Consider the following 18,532-nt stretch of genomic DNA (forward strand, 5'->3'; position numbering starts at 1 on the left):
GGGAGACAAACCAGAAGTGACTCTTAATCTCACAAAACAAACTGAGGGTTGCTGGGGGGAGGGGGATTGGGAGGGGGGGGGTGGGTTTATGGACACTGGGGAGGGTATGTGCTATGGTGAGTGCTGTGAAGTGGGTAAACCTGGCGATTCACAGACCTGTACCCCTGGGGATAAAAATACATTATATGTTTATAAAAAAAAATTTTTTTTAAAAATTGCCTTCAACAAGCCAGGCTAGATATTCTTTTGTGGGTATATGTCAGTTGATTTTTATAAACATACCCCAAAATTATATACCATAGAATATCAAGTGTTAGATAACAGAGAGAGGTACCAGTTTCCTTGGAAAGAGAATAGTTTGAATTGTATACTGCCTTTTTTAGACACAAAGTTATTATTTAAGTAAGCCGGAGTCACTAGTTATTGAGTAACTTACAAGAACAAAAAGGCTTTGTCTCCGCTTTAAAAATGTTTACCATTGACAAGCCTACTGCTGTGGAAGGCTTATTTCTATTGAGAGCTGATTTGGTAGAATGTCAGACCATCTGGCACCTCAAAACTTCTGAAACTTTCCGAAGCAAAAATGATTGTCTGTGGTGGCATTTTCAAATCTAATTATGCCGCCATTAAAAAAAATAGATATTTACCCAGGAAGATAAAAATGTATTTTAGCTGTGAATTTCCTATCTATTTATTGAGTTAATTTTGTATGGAAAAAAGTATCATGTGCTTGTGATGAAATTTTCATGTACTATAAAATACTGAACATGTCCTGTTCAAAACACTCAGATCTCTAGTCCCCCTCTCAGAGGTGACTATCATTGCTGTCTTCTTCACACATCTTTCCAGAGATACCATCTGTGTTTCATATGATCTACCTTTGCGTAACTGTATCGCGCCTCCCCACCCCCTGTTTTGGCTATATATACATATCCTATATACTGACATATTATTTGAGATTATTTCTTATGAGCACATAGAAACCATCTGCCTCTTTTCCATCGTGGCACAGCATTCCATTGTGGGAAATCTGCAATAATTTATTTACATAGTTGTCTACTGATGGACATTTAGATAGTCTTCACCTTTTTGCCCTATCAGATAGGACTTACTGAGCATCCTTGTACCTGTGTCTGTACACACGTTTGCAAATTAGATTCCTAGGGATAGAATTTCTGGCTCACAGTTTATATAATTTTAATGTTTGATGAATATTGCTAAATTATCCCCCAGCCCCCATTTGGCAAATTTTTAAAAGTCAATTCTGTTGCTCCTAATAATCTCCAGGAAATGTAATGGCTCAACTTAGTTCTATCAAACATAGGAATTCTTCATTCTGTGATTAGCCTATTGATTTCATTATGAACTACATAATACATTGCCTGGGCTCACTTTCTATCCAGTACTTTATCGAAAACTTTCGGAGAATAAACAAAGACATAGAACTCATCGCTCAGAGTAAACATATGAAGGAAGTGAGATAAAAGCACAGAAAGTCAATATAACTAAGGATACTCAGGAAAAAAAAGATGATAGACTGTCTTTTGGAGGAGCCATATTTGTAAATCCGAATGGTTCAAGTGATAAATGTATGGGTAGGTTATTGGTGAGACTAGTGAAGGTGAGTCATGATGAGGGAGTCCAAGAAAGTTTGTGCTGTGATTTGGCAGAGAATTCCAAGATGGACGGTAAGCAGGGAGATGGCAGGATCATGGAGCAGAGTTGAAGCAGGAACTATGCTCTGAATGAATTGGCCTTCAGGCATCAGAAAAGCCCCTCTCCTTAGGATGACACACAGAATCATAGCTGGTGTCACTGGGTCAGTTTGAACTTCCTCTGGGCTCACTTAACGCCCAGTTCCTTCAGTACATATCCACGTTACAGGGGTAACGCCCTCCTGGGGATAGTATCAGTTTTTTACTTGTGAGTAAAAAACAGCACCTACGATTTTGATTCATCTTGACATGTTCACTATTACTAAAATTTGTATTTTAATTTTGGCTCTAATTTTCTGAATCTGGATAGCTGAAGAAAATTAGAAAAGCCTTTACAAAACCATTAGAAAACCTGTAAGAACTTTCTCCAAAGCCCTTTATGATTTAGTTGCATATCCCACAGGCTTCTGCTGTCAATAGACATCTGGAATTACGAGGCTTGGCTGCCTGGGATGGTTTTACTCTTGTCTGATGCTGCATATTTTTTAGGAAGGATATGGTTTTGAAACATTAACTTGTCTTGGCATTATTTTTAGTCACCTAATAAGGAGCTCTCTGAATCATTAAATATTTAGAAGTTTGCTGAAGGATGACCCCTGCACCTGGTTGGCTAATTCAGAAGCAGATCAGCTGGCATTTCTCTTTCTCAACCTTACCTTACCCGTCCACTACCCTTAAAAAGAAAAAGCTCTTTGTGCCTTTTAAAATGTCTTGTAGAATCTTCTGGCTGTGGGTTATGGAAATTAAAAAAAAGGATCAAATCTTTTTTCCTGTGAAGTATAATTTTTATTTCCCAATGGCCACCTGTAAAATTATCAGAATAGATGACATTATTGAAGAGATGAACATTAAAAATAATTCTTTGTGTACAAAGCATATCGCCTGAACTTTCTGGGATAAAAGGAGAGTTCCGCCTTTCATCAGGGGGCTCAGGCCTCCATTTTAGGTTGAACCTTCTGCCCTTTAGGGCTGTATATTACTTTAAATGGCTACCAGCTGACAGATTTGGTTGCGGGCTGATGTTAGCTAGAGAGCTGTAATGCATTGAGTAGACGCGTCTTAGTAGACCTACAGCAGCAGCAGACAAGGAATTGCAATCTCAGACCATGATTCGGGTCTTGCAGCTATTTTATTTCTGAATTATAAACCCTGAGTTAGAAGAGTTAGGAAAAGGAAAATTGTGTATGTTCTTTTCAAAGGCATTATAATCCGGATCTTTCCTTAAGTCCAAATGAATTTATAACAAGGACATTTTTCTCCCCATGCCTGGAGCTCTTGATTTTGAATGAAGCCATGATGTGCTGATTCATTTGTAATCACCTATTGACCTCCATATGCTTCACTTTAGAGGTTCCCAAGAAGCTTTTTTCCCCCTTTTCTTTTTATTCTTTATGTTGACCAATGTAATGAGAAATCCATTAGGCTTTGGATAGAAAAGATACTTTATGTATCTTTACGGTTTTTAAAACTCTGAACTCTATGTTTAGACTACTCTACGGGTAAGACATAAATTGCCTTTCAGCAAAGCATTCACACTGCTCTGTTTGCTTATATTTGACTGATCCCTAGAGAATGTCTTGTTGCCTTGATGAAATTGCGAAATAAGTAAGTAATCTTTTAATAAATTAAGTGAAATATAGTTTTTAGACATAAAAAGTTCTTAATTAGCTTTGCCTTTGAAAATTTTTGCCAGAACCATATATATATATGTATATATACATACATATACATACACACACATACATATATACATACATATGTATACATACAAACATATATTTAGCTCTTTTTATTTTGGCAATGGAATGTGGTTTTATTAAGTAATTTAGATTTAGATTTTACTGATCCCATTGTGGAGTTTTCCTGTATAACATGTGCTTCCTCGTGGAATTGCATGTCCGTGTTTGGGACATGGCTTATTTAGCTGGAGAAGCCTGGCTCAGTGTTGATCTGCTGTGGGGATTGGCAGTATTGTGTTTTTTTCCACCTCTTGAGGACTAGTGCACAATTTACTTGCACACTAGTTTAGACTGGCCAAATGTCACTACTTCAAATTTCATCATCCAATTTACTAAGTCTCTCTAGTGATAGACTGCTTTCACTGGAAGCCTCTATTTTTTGTGTTGATGATTGCAGGATTATAGGAGATAATGTATCAAAGAGGTACTTGCTAAAAATAGAAATGGCTGTGGAGATTGGAGATGTAAGGTGTGTTAGCAAGATGGTATTTTGTATACAGAGTTTAAACTGAGAAAGTGTTTTTATTTAGATATCAAACAAATAACAGTAAAATGTGCTTACAGTTATACAAGCAATTAACTTTTATATTTTACAAGTCTCACATCTCATGTGTCACTCAGTTATCAAAGAGCGTAGCACTTCTGACTAATATATTAAAGTTTAGCTATTTGAATTTTATAGAATATTTTTGAATTTTTTACAAAAACAATTTGTCTTTAAAACTTTACATGTTTAATGCCAATTACATGTCAATAAAATAATATTTTGGTTGCTTTTCAGTATTTTAGTGAGACTATAGTTATGCTGTTATTAAAATTGGCTGAGAATTAACTTTTTTTCCTTTTGAATGGTTCCATATGGATCCACTGAGTATTTTTTTCCCCTTTTGCTCCCAAAGAGGGTGTCATCATAGCCAAGTTTATCAGTACCTTAGTTTTTGATATTTTATAACTGTAATTCGGGAGCTTTATTTATGTATTGGAGCAGAGGATGTCTGTTCTGAGAATGGTGTCAGGCATTTGCAGGGTCAGAGAAGCTAGCGCTTGGTATAAAGACTGACTTCTGGACACTCCACTTTAGAATTAATTTCAGGTGGAAACATACTCTTCCCCTCTTTCTTTATCCTCTCTTGGTCTCCTCCAGGACACAGGTACTTGTCATGCTTTGGGGAAGATTCCCTAATATGCAGGGTGATGCTTATTTTCCCTGATAAAATTAGCCTTGTCTAAAGAGCGAGGATATTTGGAGTTCTAATAACCTAATCATTCTTGCTCTGGTATAAATAAGGACACTTTAAATATGAGACTCACTTTAGAGAAAGACTGGTATTCTCTGTTGTTCCACAGAGTTTTTGTTTAATTCAATCTTCTGATACGTGCACGGGGGGATTGCATGTTTGCACGTGTCTCTGATCACAATCATCCAGCACCCTGGGTGGTAGTTGGAAGTTTGCCCAGCTGAGGAAGATTGTTCTTTTTCGCTCTCTCCTTTATTTATTTATTTTTTGTGGTGGTGGTGCTGCTGGTGGTGGTGGTGGTGCTGGTCGTTCCTTTTGTCTTGTATTTATGTAGAAAGTTTATTTGTTGCTGCTGAAAGCTCTCAGCATGTGGCCCCAGAGCCCTCACAGATCTGGGTCAGCCTGGTCAGTTTCTGTGTAAGTTTCTCTGCTCCATTTCTGATGATTGGTCTTCATGCTGATGTCAATGCTTTTTTGATACAGACCACACAGATTAATTTTATTTATCATACTTGTTTCTGAGATTAATAGTGCGTGTGTCTAAATCTGAATTGGGCAGTTTGAGGTGAAATACATTCTGCTAGAAATCTCATAACGCCGTGTCTCCCTAGAGACATGTTGGTTTTATGAATAAACGATGAAAATATTTTAAAAGCTTGTTAAATTTTGTATAGATTCGCATATGTAAAACACATTCTATGGAAATACTGATATGAAAATGAGCTGGGAATGAAAGGAGAGAAAAGTTGTTTGCAAATCCAAAAAATAATAACCATATTGTATATTGTTCTCGATAGGTTTTTTTTTTCTTTTCTGTTGTTAATCGAATCTCTTTCTCCCTATGATCGAGTGCTGATATTTAAGTAATTCAAATAGCCTTTTAAGAGATACATATTCTAATTTCAGGCCTTTTTTTTTTTTCCCTTTGCTCTATGCCCTGATGCAAAAAGTAAACTTAGTTATAGTAAGATTAACATCATTCCCTGTGTGACCATGTCACCTTTAAGAACATTATATATATTTATGATGAATTTCTGCACACCTTGAGAGAAATATATTTCATATGGACATATCTGTCAGGCTTTTATTGGTATACTAAATAGCTATGTAAGGCAAAAAGCATAACCACATTTTTGCCTTGGAATGATGTCCTTAGTATCAGTGCCGAGAAGATATCATTTGGATTGAACTTTTTCCTTTAAAGAAATTACACTTAAAAATTTACAGAAGTGTTTTGCGAGTGGCAGTAAAAATTTAACATCAAAATTTAACATTGGAAGTAATTGGTTATTACTCACATTTTGGGTATTTTCACTTAGATTTTATTTCAGAAATAAGCAAATTCTCCACATGAAAACAGTCTGAGTGCCTTTTAGTAGTATCAGTGAGATAAACTTTCCTTCCAAGTATTTTCCCCATCCCTTCCCTGTTCAAAACTTTTTAGAAATAGTACAGCTGACCATACATATTGTATTTGGTGTTTCACGTTGTTTTGTACACCCACCCCCTTTTATTTTCATGGGTGGGCTCCAAAGTGGAATATAGATCCCATGATCTGTTGGGGGACCGAGACAATTGGAGAGATACCACAGGGCAATTTGGGGAAGGGAGGCCTCCAGGAAGTGGGAGTGAGCTTTGCTTCAAACTGTGTGAAGGGCGGTGGAAGGGAGGATGCTGATTAAAATAATAAACAAGTGTTGGAAGGAGAAGTGGATTACCACACTACTGTCAGATACGTGAGGGGACCCGTGAAGCCGCCTCCCACTGCCCTCCCCTGCAGCAAACTCCGCAGAGGGGGGCTGGGTAGATCTGTTGCGGGAACTTCTCTCCGGACAGACAGAACAACTTTTCAAACAACTTAGTTCTCTTGCACTGACAGCATCCCTTAGGCACAGCCTGACCTAGGGAAACGGACTGAAACTAGCTTGGTGGTTGCCATAGCAACGCAGGCTGCGGTGTCTGGGAGAGTACAAGCCGGTGTGGCCTCTTGTCCCGTGTTTGGGTGTTTCTTCAGACAAGAGTACACTCCTTGCTGTTCGAACTCTACATAAGTCATGCTCTTTGAAAACTGGCTCTTTACCCAGGACTTTTTTTTTTTTTTTTTTTTTTTTTTTTTTTTAAACCTTTTTTTTTGTGTGAGTTTTTTATTTTTTTGTTTTTTTTTTTTTTTTTTTTTTTTTTTTTTTTGCCTTCTCTCATGCAAGTTTCCAGGATATAGCTTCTTTTTGCTGTGTGTAATTGAGACCAAACTCTAAGCCTGGGGCCCAGGAGAGAACAGTTGTGGGCTGCAGGTCATTAGTTAGGTGAGCAGAAGGGAATCCTGGGCTTCCCAGAGAAAAAGGAGACCATGCCAGCCTCGTGGAACAGAGCTACCAGAAATTATAGAAGCAGGTCTATTCCTTGCGAACTCCGAAGTCCATGAAAAGACGGACCCACGGTGGGGTGGCTAAAATGTCCCAGCGCAAGCTGCTGCTGCTCATGGACCATAGCTCAAAGGCAAGGCTTGTAAAGGATTTTACAAAGGATTTTAAAGTATAGCCAGAAAAGATACGGATTTTAGAAGTTAAAAGCTGTTGTTGGAAGGAAGTTCGCCGGAAAGATGTAGGCTTCAAGGGCTACTGGACGATGATTGGTTTGAACTTCAGCTTACGGGAATTGCTGACAAAATTTGAAAAGGTATGCAGAACGTGGACTTCATGAATGTACCTTTTTTCTTCCTTGTCTGTTTTTTTATAACATGCATTTTCATGGTAGTCTAGTGACTGTTTGGTTATTTAATTTCTAAGGCATATTTGATTTGATATCCTCTTTTACATTTTTTTTTTTTTAAACTAAAGAGCAAATTAGCAATTCTTTCCTTTGGTCAGGAGGGCTTCTCATGATGCATGTCAGTTTTAGAATTCCACATCAGAAGAGATCCTTTGTACTCAAGTCGACTGGTAATTTAATTGAAAGTTATTTTGGAAAGAAAAAAAAAAACAAACCAGCAACAACACTGGGTTTTCATGCCAAAGTCTGACTTCATCAGGCATGGGTTCTGTTTTCCAGACCCCTCAGGTTCCTCTCCCTGCAGTTGGTGGAGCACTGCCTTTCCCAGCCTGCTTTCTGAAGATTCAGTGCTGAGCTAGGAGATGATACCTCCCTGTGACAAGGGCACATCCGTTTTTAAACGTTTTCTTTTTTATTTCTGAGTGTCTGTTTTATACATGGAGTGCTTGCATGCACTGTGAAGCTTTAACGCTTGGATCATTAATTTTGCACTTAGTTCTTTTTTTCCGTAGGAAAGTTCTTGGCACACTCTAGGATTGAGCCCAGACTGCCAAAGCTACCTTACATTTATAGTTAAACAAAACAAAACCTCAACGTGCTGCTCATGGGCTCCTGCCCTTCCTTAGCCTGTGGATGTCAAGCACTTATCTTCTTTCAACTTCCAATATGGAAAGAAAAAGAAAGAAGTGAAATGATTTCACTATGTGCATAAATCAATTATTTATCAGTTGTTAAAGATGTGCTCAGTAGCTTTCACCGTGAATACCCCATGGTTTGTTACAAGTACAAATATAAGCGAGACTATACTGAGTCATTAAAGAATAATGGGCTTTTTTTTTTTTTTTTTTTTTTAACGAAACTGCAATTGCCAGAGGAAAAAAGCGTAAAACCATGTCATTTGAAAAATTTAGAAGCTTTTCCAAAACAATCACAGTCATTGCTTCCCTCCTGGTGATAGAAACAGTGTAGTGGGAAGAGTATGGAGAAAGAGGAATGTAGCTTCTCCTGGCTGGAAGCCCCCCCATCTCTCCTGCACCCCAACTGTAGTAGTAAGGATTGCAACACAGGGCGCACTTTGACCTCTCGCTTTAATATGTTGTTAAGCACCTAAATTCCTGAGAATAGGGATGGCTTCCCCTTGCTCACCATTTAAAAGGTCAGAGGAGGGAGAGAATAACTTTTTTTATGGCAGCTGGGAACAGCAGGTGACAAACTTTATGACCATAAAGAGGTCTGCTAGCTTGGTTTGTATAGATTTGTCTGTTTCTTCCTAAAAAGGTATAGGGCATGTGTTACATGAATAATTCATTACTTAGACCCCCTGAGAGGCAGTAATTGTAGGCAATAGCTGGACTTTTGTATTGTAATTGTGGCTAATAGTCTTAAAAGCCTAGGTCAGATACCAGAGGTTAGTAACCTGCCTCAGTCTTCTGGCCGTTTTATTGGCAAAGCTACATGTTCTGGACATACTAGTATAATTCCTCTCTAACTCCCAAATCTTACTATCTGCCTATTTCTTATTCTTATTTTAGTAGTTGAGTTGACAGTAAAAGAAGTCTGCCGGCTTATTCCTATCAAAAGCTTGATTTGGGATTTTTTTTTTTTTTTTGAGACAAAGGCAAATTCAAAGAAACAATCCTACTGCCATTCACAACCCGAAGTTCTCCACGTATGTTTACTTTTGTGTTAGACGCCTTTATAAAAATCTGTGTAAGAGTTCATCTCTTTGCCATATTTCATTTGTAGAAAGTTGTCATACATGAATATATTTTTCTTCAAGCCAAGTATTTAAAAAATCCTTTGTGTATTTTCACAAAAGCGGTCTCATATAGCCTTTGCTGCACTGATTCATTGCCAGGAAAACTGGTGTTATGGAAAGGTACCTCTACTTCACACCTCTCACATACAGCTGCCTCCCTTCCCCCAGTTCTGAAAGCAATAAAGCCATTTTTAGGGAAGGACCAAAGCCTACTGCTGTAATGCAAAAGCCACATGATACCTTCAGAAGCTGAAGAACAGTCCTTCCATAGATCTTTTACTCTCAATTCCTTTAGACCTGTTTTTTTTTTCCTCTGTATTAGTGATCTGCTTTTATTATTGTTATTATTATTATTATTAATATGTTATGTTAGTCACCGTACAGTACATCGTTAGTTTTTGATGTAGTGTTCCATGATTCATTGTTTGTGAGAAAATATGGACCGTAGTTATTTAGCACTTCTATGTCAGTGGTTGAAATTCTGCAGTCTGAGATTTAGGATATCATAGCCAAAATGTCATTTTACTGTGCTCCTGAAGCCATTGCAGGCTTTAACAACACAAGGGTCTGAAGTTGGGATGTGATGGGTCTTCCAATGATGGTTAATCTGAAAAACTGTAGACTGCTCAGTAATTGAAATTTCCAAATGACTGCAGATCTTCACAGTAACTTCAAGACAGCATGTTGTGAGAGCAATTGAAAGGGGGAATTATGGTTGACATTTTTGAATTTTAGAGAAATCCAGTGGTCTTGTGATTTATGTTGGGTATCCATTCATACATGAATATTTGGCACATGATTGCAATCTGTATTTTGGTTACCTAATCTCAAAATGGATGATGCCAGGATTGTTCTCCAGCATAGGTGGGGTGGACAGATTACTCTTGGTACTCATTCCTAATCTCTTAGAACCAGAAAAGGCAATGCTAAAAATAAAATTAAAAAAAAAAAAAAAAAGGCAATGCTGAGCTTCCCTGGGAATCCAGAAGGCAGGAGGCATTCTCTACTGTTCCCTCAAAGTGACACCTCACCAGGGATCAGGAAATCCCAGCTGACAGAAACCATGGGTACCCCAGAGGGGTCCTAAAGGGGAGTTTGAGACTGCAACTTCTTACCAAGGGAGGATGACCTTGTGGCAAGATATGCTTGCCAGCAAGCAGGCCCTTTTCATCTAGCCAAGTGAGGAGGGGGAAAGGCTGTGACCACATGCACAGTGATTACTCAGGCCAAACTCACAGCTGACTGGGCACAGAAAGCTGGTCCACCAGAGCACCCCTCTGAAGTCCTGGCTGTGGGTTGGTTTTAGTGCCCCCTCTCCTGATTTTAGTGAATGAATTTTCTCCTTGAAAGTACTTCACAAAGGAAGTATCTGATGGTTTCAGTGCCCAATTCTACTGTCATACTTGAGCCATTTGCATTGTGTACTGTCCCTTCTATTTACTTAGTAGTCACAGAGGATAGAGTAATGGACAGTTGTAGCTCAGTGACATTTTGAGTGACTGTTGTCTTTTATTAATTTATGCGGCTCTATTGCCACGTGATTAATGATAATGATAGTTTTCTAACGGTGTGTGTGTGTGTGTGCGCGTGCGCATGCAGATGTCTTTGAATAGTTACTACTGTCTTGGATAATCCTTTGGGGAGATCGACTTCCCATAGTGACAGAGAGAAGGCACTCAATAAATTTCCTTTATAGCATTTACCTCCTTTAGGATGAGTGCTTTAAAAAATTCTAGCTTAAAGCTGTATTTTCCTGCTCAATTTGTTTTTAAACCTATTTGCTTTTGATGATGCTGTCCGATTTGGGGAATGAAGGCGGGGCAGTATTTTGGCTACATGAAACAGTTAGTAACTGCCCCTAAGAAGCTTGTGTTCATGTCGGTCAAACCTGGGGACTCCAGGAGGGATGCCACTGTATTCTAATTCACTAGGATATTAATATGTTTCAGTAACAACTGGTGTAGATTCAAGGATTTGGAACAGTTTTTGGTTATGAAAGATATTTTGATTAATAGCAGTGTTTGCTGTGTTGGAATTTAAACTGTAGTTTATTTATTGATTCTTTATCATTGCAAGTTGCTTGTTCAAATTATCTTGGAAGGGCAGTTAATTGTGAGCTTGTTCAACTTAGTGATTTAACTTTTTTTTTTTTTTTTAAGATTTTATTTATTTATTTGACAGAGAGAGAGATCACAAGTAGACGGAGAGGCAGGCAGAGAGAGAGAGAGAGAGGGAAGCAGGCTCCCTGCTGAGCAGAGAGCCCGATGCGGGACTCGATCCCAGGACCCTGGGATCATGACCCGAGCCGAAGGCAGCGGCTTAACCCACTGAGCCACCCAGGCGCCCCTAACTTTTTTTCTACTCTGTTGTCTAACATATTTATAATCATAGATAATGGGAAAAGAACATTACTAGTACTGATTTCTTACTTTATAAATGCTGTTATAGACCAGGTAATACTACTTTCTGTTGTCTGTCTAAATGTGATTCCATAATTTTTAATAGAGTGATTAAGATCTATGAGATTAGTTGTCAAATGAAAATGTAGTTTATAAATAATTAATTGAATTATTTATTAAAATTAATCATATAATTAGTCAAATAATTAATTACAATTCCTCACTACCCCAGAAGCTTCACAAAAGCTTCAAAGCATATTTACATATCACATGATGACCTTTGATGATGTTATTTGGTTGTTGTATTATTTTTAGGTAATATCTGACTTGTTTAAACAAAGTTATGATTCCTCACTTTCAAAACCCAAATCTCTGGCAACAACCCACTGAGCTCCTATTAATCAACCCCAAACTGTCTCTGAATTCCAGTCTTGTTTTTGAAAGGAACAGTGGGTTTCTTTTCCCCTAATGGTTAACTTTGTTGATTTAGCCCAAGCCTTGGAATATGGTAGGGAAGTCGTAGCTGACCTCACTTCTTCACCTTCAGGAATATAATCCAAATAATGAATATAATCCAAAGAAACATTTTGGCTCACATGGTTATAGCCACTACTTGATTATAGAACATTATAAAGAAGTAAAATGCGTGCAACATACATTGTAAAGTGTTGGCATATAATAATCTCTGTGGGTTAGATAATTAGATAAATATCCAAATAAGGGCAAAATTGGTATGAAAATGTCAGTTACCAGAAAAATAAATAAATATTTTCCATTATTTATGAGGTTAATTTTGACCTGGCTAGTGGATGTTGTAGGCAAATGAATCTCTGTCCGCTTCATAGCCATCTTCTGGAAGGCTGTGCTGACAGTGTACATCTTACGATTTTGACGGTGTTTTTTTCTATCGTCCTCTTATCCTAACCACTGGCTTCTGGTAACCTTCTACATTCTGCTTATATTGTTAGAAGGTATGTTTCAACAGAAACCTTAGATATCCCTTTGTCTTATTTTTAAATGTTAGTTCAACTGCTTGAATGCTTTGTGTTGGCCTCTTGGTGCACATGACCGGCTCATGCTAAATGCTTGGGAGAGCATTGCTTTGTGCTTCTGCATGGATTACATGCCCATAAGTAATTATTAATAATGATTTTGTGCTGCTTAATGTTCAGAATGGTTTGCGGGTGACAGAGGTAAGCATTAGTAGGGCAAGTCCCTCAGCTTTGCAGTGAGAGTAAGCCCTCCATCATGGAATTTCAATTTATTTTAGCATTTGGTGCTCCATCAGGGTCATGATCTAACTGCCTCCCATGCTGGCACCTTGATTTTAAAACCAGCGCATCATTGTACAGTCATCTACGAAGGAACATAATTCATTAACTGCACGTCATTGTAAATTTCCAGTGAAAGATAAGGCAGAGCTTTGTAGTGTAAGAATCTAAATAATTTTAGGTTCCCATATTAAATTTTTTAGGTGAAGAGATTGAGCAAAATGATTACTGCACTCCCATCCAATTGTGTAATTGTCTGTTTTTCCTTGGCATTATGGTGGCTAATATGCCAATCAAGACGAACTAGATACTTTCATTCATGCATTTATACATTTTATCTATTGACCTATCCCTGTTTTACAGTAGGCTCATTCTGTGTAGCAGAGACTGTGAAGAATACAGAAGAAATATTAAGATGATTTTTTTGACTTTGGGAGCTTTTAATATATCTGGCCAAGTAAATATGCTACCAAATGTTACATAAAATGGAATAATGTATGCTGATTTCTTTGATCACTTTCTGGTTGTTAGTTTTTTGTTTGTTTTTTTTTCCTGCTTTTTGTGGAGGCTCATGTGTGGAAGGGTTCTTCACATACCGAAAGTTGCATTCCAGTATGAATATATGATGATTGGTAATCCTCTTAATCAACCTCTGATAGAAGTACCTACAATCATTGACTGACCAGTGATGGAGCTCTGTTCTACTCCATTTGTCTTTGTGGCTGGGTTGAAAAGACATCACTTGATTGGATATCAGGAGCCCAGTCTGCTTTATGTTCTTAGTACACAGATTTCCTGATGTTGTAGAATACTTTTGTGAAACTTAAATTAAAAACTATTTATGGATGTTAGTACACTTCTATCTTCCTACTTCTCTTGACTATGAAAGGAAGCAAATATGCCGGGCTACTATCAGAAGTAGTGGTTTGAAGTTTCCTTGTGATTTTTGGTGTGGTTCATTCATAATAATGTTTAAGAAACTATACAGGAAATTTGAGTCCAGATTTATGTTGGCAATAGAGAGCAAAGAGTTGCCTTCCTTGCTCACTGTGTCATTGAGCTGCTGCCTTTTTTCTTTTTTTGAAGATTTTATTTATTTATTTAGTTAATTAGTTCAGTTAGCCAACATATAGTAATACATCATTAGTTTTTGATGTTGTGTTCAGCAATTCATTAGTTGCACATAACACCCAGTGCTCATGACGTCATGCATCCTCCTTAATACTGTTACCCCATTCTCCCATCCCCTTCCCTTCTGCAACCCTCAGTTTGTTTCCAGGGTCTAGAGTCTCTCATGGTGTGTCTCCCTCTCTGATTTCTTCCCATTCAGTTTTCCCTGCCTTTCCCTGTGATCCTCTATACTATTCCTTATGTTCCATATATGAGTGAAACTGTACGATAGTTGTCTTTCTCAGCTTGACTTATTTCACTCAGCATAATCCCCTCCATATCCATCCATGTAGATGCAAATGGTAGGTATTCTTCCTTTCTGATGGCTGAGTAATACTCTATTGTATATATCAACCACATCTTCTTTATCCATTCGTCTGTTGAAGAGTATCTTGGCTCCTTCCACAGTTTGCTGTTGTGGACATTGCTGCTATGAACATTGGGGTACATGTGCCTGTTCTTTTCACTACCTCTGTATCTTTGGAGTAAATGATCTAGTAGGGCAATTGCTGGGTCGTAGGGCAGCTCTATTTTTAACATCTTGAGGAACCTCCATATTGTTTTCCAGAGTGGCTGTACCAGCTTGCATTTATTTATTTGAGAGCACATGCCATGAGAGAAGAGAGAGAGAGAGAGAAAGAAATAAAGAGAGCTCAAACAAATTGTGGGGGACGGGCAGAGGGAGAAGCAGACTCCCCACTGAGCAAAGAGCCTCATGCTGGACTCCATCCTAGGACCCTGGGATCATGACCTGATCCCATGTCTGCATAACCGACTGAGCCATCCAGGTGACCCTGTTGAGCTTCTTGAGAAAGAGAGCTATCATGCATATGTAAAGCATGAGCTTAAAACTGTTGATCTTAAAATCTATCTCTTTAGGTATCTTAAAATGCATTTCAGGACACAAAAATACAACTGTTACATCCTGAAGAATGAGGACTAGGTTCAGGAGATGACACCAAAGAACCTTTCAACAGAACTTTCCTTGTCTTTTTCTTTTTCACCAAGAATTTCTATTTAAAGTATCCCAAACTGAAATTATGTTGAGATTGCCATTTTATGCACATAATGTTGTCCAGCCTGAGCACCTTGAATCAGGATCTGGCTCTGTCCCCTACTCCTCTGTTGGTGTCTCCTCCCCTGTATGTGGAATCGAGGTGCTAGTGAAATGCACAAGAATCAACAAGCTCAGAGTTTTTGTTTGGTGGTGAACACCAGTTCTGGGTGTACTTAGACCTACTTTGTAGGTAGACCTGATTTGGCTTTGTCATTAGGGTCAGATAACCCCAGAGACCAATAGGCTTGCAAATTTGGAACATAAATTTTGCAGAAGCTGTCTGTCAGTCTCTGTGTTCATCCTCCCCCTCCTCAGATCTGACCCTATTCATGTCATGTTAGATATCACAAATCTCAGAAATGAGAATACAGCTCTTCTGCCCTTTAACCTAATGGAAGTGACACCTTCCTGCCACGCTTCTTGGATAGTGAGGTGCAAAAGGCCTTTCTTTCCATGTATCCAGTTGGTTAGTCTAGGTCTGTAAATACAGGAAGAACAGTCTTTTAGATCCTAGCCTCTAAGCATTGGTTCCCGATAGATTGCTAATCAGGAATGATTTCTAAATTAATGGAAGCATTCCAAATATTCAAAGAATTTCTATTTAATTCTTCATTGTGCTCCTTTGGAATTGGAAAACTTTAAGGCGAGTGAGGCTTATAAAGGAAAACTGAAGTTGAGAAAGGTAATATAATTATGGTCCTTAAGAGTTTATTTTCCTTTTACTAATTCAGATTCATTACCTGAAATAATTTTTTAATTTCTGTCATAAGTTGCCTTAATATCCATTAAAGCTAATGCCATAGAGATTCACTGCACACCTTCATGGCCCCCTTGGGTGTTTGCTGTTCTCTTTGTAAGTTCACACTCATTTATTGGATGGTAGTGACTGTCGCACTAGAGTTAGCTAAAACTAACTTGCTTTCATTTTATTTGGGAAGAAAAGATGATTGCCATATTAAGACAGATAATTGTGTTAACAGCCTTTAATGAAGAGTACTAAAAAATTGATAAAGACCCTCTGTATTTTAAATTTTAAATTTATTATGTTTATTTAGTTATAAAAAGAAACCCTATTTTTGTAGAATCTTGGAAACTCAAAGTATATAGAAGAAAACCCAAATCCCCTTCTTGTACAAAGGTTATACTATTTTGATATTTCTTATACTTTTTTGATATACATATATATAGTGATATACAAAAACATATGCTAATTTAAAACACCTACCCTAAAAATTAACATCATAATACAGTTTTGTATCCTTCATTTTTAAACTTAATATTATATAACATTAATGTATTATGATAGTTTCCACTGTTTTACTTTAAAAACAATTAATGTAATAAATGTGTATACATAAATCTTTTCAAGATAGGTAATTTCGACAATTTTAAGGCTTTTGATACAAATTGCCAAAATGCTTCTTCAAAGTCTGAACCAGATTTTATTTTTAATTTTACTAATTCTTATTTTGCTTTATACTCAAATTTCCTTCAGAAAAAATTTTCTATTTAACAGGAGAAATATTATTTTGTCAATTGTTTTTATTTCCTAAGGAAGATAAACATTTTTATGAAAATGTTCTTTTAAAATTCTAAGAATAAATTTTATTCAATTGGAAAGACAAACTATTAAGTTTATACACTGTAAAAAGAAAAAAAAGGAAAATTATGTAATATCTTTATAAAACAGTTTGAGGGCAGTTTTGCCTAGGAACAAAGAGGAGAATGAATCTGGGTATTAGGCAGTATCCAGTGATTTGGCAACAATAATTATATACGATTTCAAAAATTTCTCATTAATCTGAAATACTCCCATTTAACCAACTGATACAGGAAATTTTAATACATTCTGTTTTTAAGAACCGAGGAAGCAATATATTAAAGATTTGAAGGCTATTGTTTTCAACATCAGAATTGTGGAAACACTTGAATTTGTTATCATTTAAGGATAATTTTACTATTTTGTTTAAAAAAAAAAAAACCCTCATCTGTGGACTATAAAAGAAAAAAAAAATGAAGTCCTATATAGCAACGCCAAGGTAGTGTTGACACTAATACCTAACATTTGCACTCTTTCTGCTCTTTTCTCTTTAGGACATCCAGGCCGAAATTGATGCACATAACGACATATTTAAAAGCATTGATGGAAACAGGCAGAAGATGGTAAAAGCTTTGGGAAATTCTGAAGAGGCAACTATGCTTCAGCATCGCCTGGATGATATGAACCAAAGATGGAATGACTTAAAAGCCAAATCTGCCAGCATCAGGTCAGAATAGTCAATATCAAAATAAAAATGATGGGGGAGAGAGATTTCTATGACTTTTGCATATCAGAAGGAGCACAGGAAGCCTTAACATCATGCTGATTTCTCTGAAGTGGTTTAAGATTTAAACGCAGGGATGCCTCACTGTCTCAGGCAATAGAACATGTGGCTCTTGATCTTGGGGTTGTAAGTTTGAGCCCCACATTGGGTGTGCATATTACTTAAAAATAAAATCTTAAAAAAATTTTATATGTAAAAGTTTTTTTTTTTTTTTTTAAGTTATAGCTTTAGCTCCATTTATATCCAGGGCCCACCAGGACCCAACTGTTCTTGACTAGTTTGCAAATTTGCAACGTCATATTTTAAGTTGAATACTAAGAAGAATAATGTTACCAACACCTGCTAGTTATTGTTTTCCTTGACCAAGTACTGTGTTAGCCTCTTTATAAGCATTACTCAGTTCTCGACATATCCCAGTAGGTGAATAGTAGCGTCCTTCCTTACATGAGGAAACAGAGGCTGAATGAGAATAAGGAATTTGCCAAGTTTTTCAGCTAACAAGTGCCAAGCCGAGATTTGAACCTAGATCTTTCTGACTCTTGGCAGTGAACGTTTTGCTTCATCATGCTATTTGTATGTCCAATTGGAAAATGTATTTATAGAAATTAAATACTGCTCATGGACACTGAAATGGAAAACTGATGATTCATGTCTGCTTTTGGAAAGAGTAAAATTAAATCAGGATGAATTTGAGGACCAGAATGCTGACTAGGAAAGGACCCTGAAAAAGTATCGAGGGTGACAATTATTAATGCTATTGGGAGTCTAGAATTACATTTAATAGATGGTGAACAGTACCCAAGTGGATATGACTTTACAGGAAACTACTAAGCAAAGATCGAAAAGAAGAATGTCAGTAGAGAAACCTAGATCTTGGAGGGGGCTCAGTCAGTTGAGCATCTGACTCTTGATTTCAGGTCAGTTCGTGATCTTAGGGTCGTGATATCGAACCCCACATTGGGCTCCATGCTCAGCTCAGAGTCTGCTTGTCTCTCTCCCTCCTCCTACTTGTTCTTTTTCTCTCTCAAATAATTAAATAAAATCTTAAAAAAAGAAAAAAGGAAAGACCTAGATCTTGTATCTGGGTCAGT

General features: G+C 37.3%; 1 protein-coding gene across 2 annotated transcripts in view; it reads left to right on the plus strand.

Annotated features, from left to right (window-relative positions):
* The window catches only part of LOC111147605 (utrophin), a 552,279-nt gene that overhangs the window by 387,754 nt on the left and 145,993 nt on the right, over positions 1 to 18,532 (plus strand). For both annotated transcript variants that reach the window (XM_022503758.1, XM_022503757.1), the window contains one exon: positions 17,212 to 17,384. In XM_022503758.1, the coding sequence (XP_022359466.1) occupies positions 17,212 to 17,384 (173 nt within the window). The remainder of the gene's footprint in view (positions 1 to 17,211; positions 17,385 to 18,532) is intronic.

The sequence above is a fragment of the Enhydra lutris genome, unplaced genomic scaffold (genome assembly GCF_002288905.1).
Source record: "Enhydra lutris kenyoni isolate GAN:26980312 unplaced genomic scaffold, ASM228890v2 scaffoldscaffold17, whole genome shotgun sequence".
NCBI classification, from domain to species: domain Eukaryota; kingdom Metazoa; phylum Chordata; class Mammalia; order Carnivora; family Mustelidae; genus Enhydra; species Enhydra lutris.